At 32.7% G+C, this 2,126-nt stretch overlaps 1 protein-coding gene across 1 annotated transcript in view; it reads right to left on the bottom strand.

The window, feature by feature from the left end:
- The window catches only part of LOC109846128 (protein DGCR14 homolog), a 6,379-nt gene extending 4,537 nt beyond the window's left edge, over positions 1-1,842 (bottom strand). The window contains exon 1 of the mRNA XM_020415355.1: positions 1,837-1,842. Coding sequence (XP_020270944.1) covers positions 1,837-1,842 — 6 coding nt within the window. The remainder of the gene's footprint in view (positions 1-1,836) is intronic.

Raw genomic sequence — 2,126 nt, forward strand, 5'->3', positions numbered from 1 at the left:
TCAATATTATATAATAACAATATATTTAATATAATATTTTAATAATATAATATTTAATTTAATATATTAGACTATATAATAGTATATAATGTACTATGTAAAATATTGTAATATTTTATTTTATTCAATATAATATTACTTAAAATATTATATAATAATTAAAATATAATAACTATGATATGATAATTATTATAATATACAGAATGTCTAAAAGGTATCCATGTTATAGTATAACATATTATATTATATTAGTTCAAACTATATTATTATAGCTATTATATTAAATAAAAAAGATTATAATATTTTTTATTTAATATAATATATTTAAAATACTATATTATAATTAAAATGTAATATAATATTATGTGATAATTACTATAATATATATCTAGAATATTTAAAACATATTATATTATAGTAAAATAATATATTGTGTTAATATAATATAATCATATGACATGATTTATACTACATTATATTATGTAATTAAATAGCGAAAAATGCTTCCAGCCCCCAAAACACAAGAAAACGTGCCCCCCCAAGACTTTTTCAACGGGTGCTTTGCCCCCAAAATCGCTCGCAATTTTCTTCTAGCCCCCAAAACGAATCCCCAGGCGTAACTCCATTTAAACCCCTCTCGAAATGCCCAAAATATCATTTGCAGCCTGTGTTCGTCGCCCTCTCACGTCGGAAACATGACGTTTCTACTGTAGGCATTAAATGGTGATTAGAATGCCTTTGGGGGGGGATTCTCATTTTCCTCCAAAATTATCACCAGATATATTCCCCTTCTAACCGTAATAAAATCACTGAGTTTCTCCCCATTCTATTACCCCAACTAATTTGTTCCTTCCACTTAATTCTCCTCAATAAAAGCCTCTAGGTTTCTTCAACTACTCCATGTAATAAAAGGACGGATGGATCTCTTCTATGCGTGGTAACGAAGGTAAAAAGCAACAAAGGTGGTGACGGTGTATTCGTCGTTATCAAAGAGAATACAGAAATAATCAGCTTGAAACGTTATCAAAGAGAATACAGAAATAATCAGCTTGAAATATCAAGTGTCGGAAAGGCTTAAAATACCAATGCAATCTCTTTCACAATACAGAAATAATCAGCTTGAAATATCAAGTGTCGGAAAGGCTTAAAATACCAATGCAATCTCTTTCATTGAAGTTCATATGCTAAAGGGAAAAAAAATTCAGTATTTTAATTGACAATGACAATGACTTAAATTTAATGTTCGAGTATTATCGGCGTAATGGATTTACAGACGCGAATTTGTATGCTACCTCCGCTGGGGAATCCTCAACTTCACAGAACAAGCAGACTACGCTGGAAACTACGTAGGAATTACAGTCCAGATTTCCTTTTGAGTTCACTGATAGGTTTTGCCATTAGTTGTTAACCTTATGCATTGGTTGCTTAGGTAATGAGTTGGTTGTCAAAGTTATGTTAAGGACTGGTTGTTAAGGTTATTTGTTCGCTGTTACGTATACTAGTTGGTTGTTATGGTAAGGTGTTTGATGTTAAGTATATGCCTTTGTTTTTAAGGTCACGAGTTTGTCCTTAAGTATAAGGGTTAGTTGTTAAGGATATGTGTTGGTTGTTACGTTTATGAGTTTGTTGTTAAGGTTATCAGTTCGTTGCTAAGGCTATGTATTTTTATTACTACTTCAGGACAATACCGACAGAAAATTCGTAGTGCGCAGATACCACGTTCACCCAAACCTATAATGATGAGCGTATTCCTAATGACAACCCCACTGGCGACTCGATCATGCTGCTGGATGACATGCTTAACCACCAAACAAAAAACCCGACTGAGTGGCACACCTCCATACGTGAAGTGGGTCAGAAATTTGATAGTACTGTTGAAGTTAGATTAGCACTTCAATACTATTCAATTGCTAAACGGTTCGAGTATGATTTTTACCACAATGAACAAAGGCGCATAAGAGTCTATTGCCGATTCAAGCACACACGTGGTTGCCCTTGGATGTTGTTTGCTTCTTCGCTTAGAAATTCGTCTATCATGTCCATAAAGAATTTTGAATCTACCCACATTTGCGGTCAACATGGAGCAAATGCTGGCAACTCAGGGGCATCAAGAAAGTTCATTTCTA

The sequence above is a fragment of the Asparagus officinalis genome, chromosome 6 (genome assembly GCF_001876935.1).
Source record: "Asparagus officinalis chromosome 6, Aspof.V1, whole genome shotgun sequence".
Taxonomy (NCBI): domain Eukaryota; kingdom Viridiplantae; phylum Streptophyta; class Magnoliopsida; order Asparagales; family Asparagaceae; genus Asparagus; species Asparagus officinalis.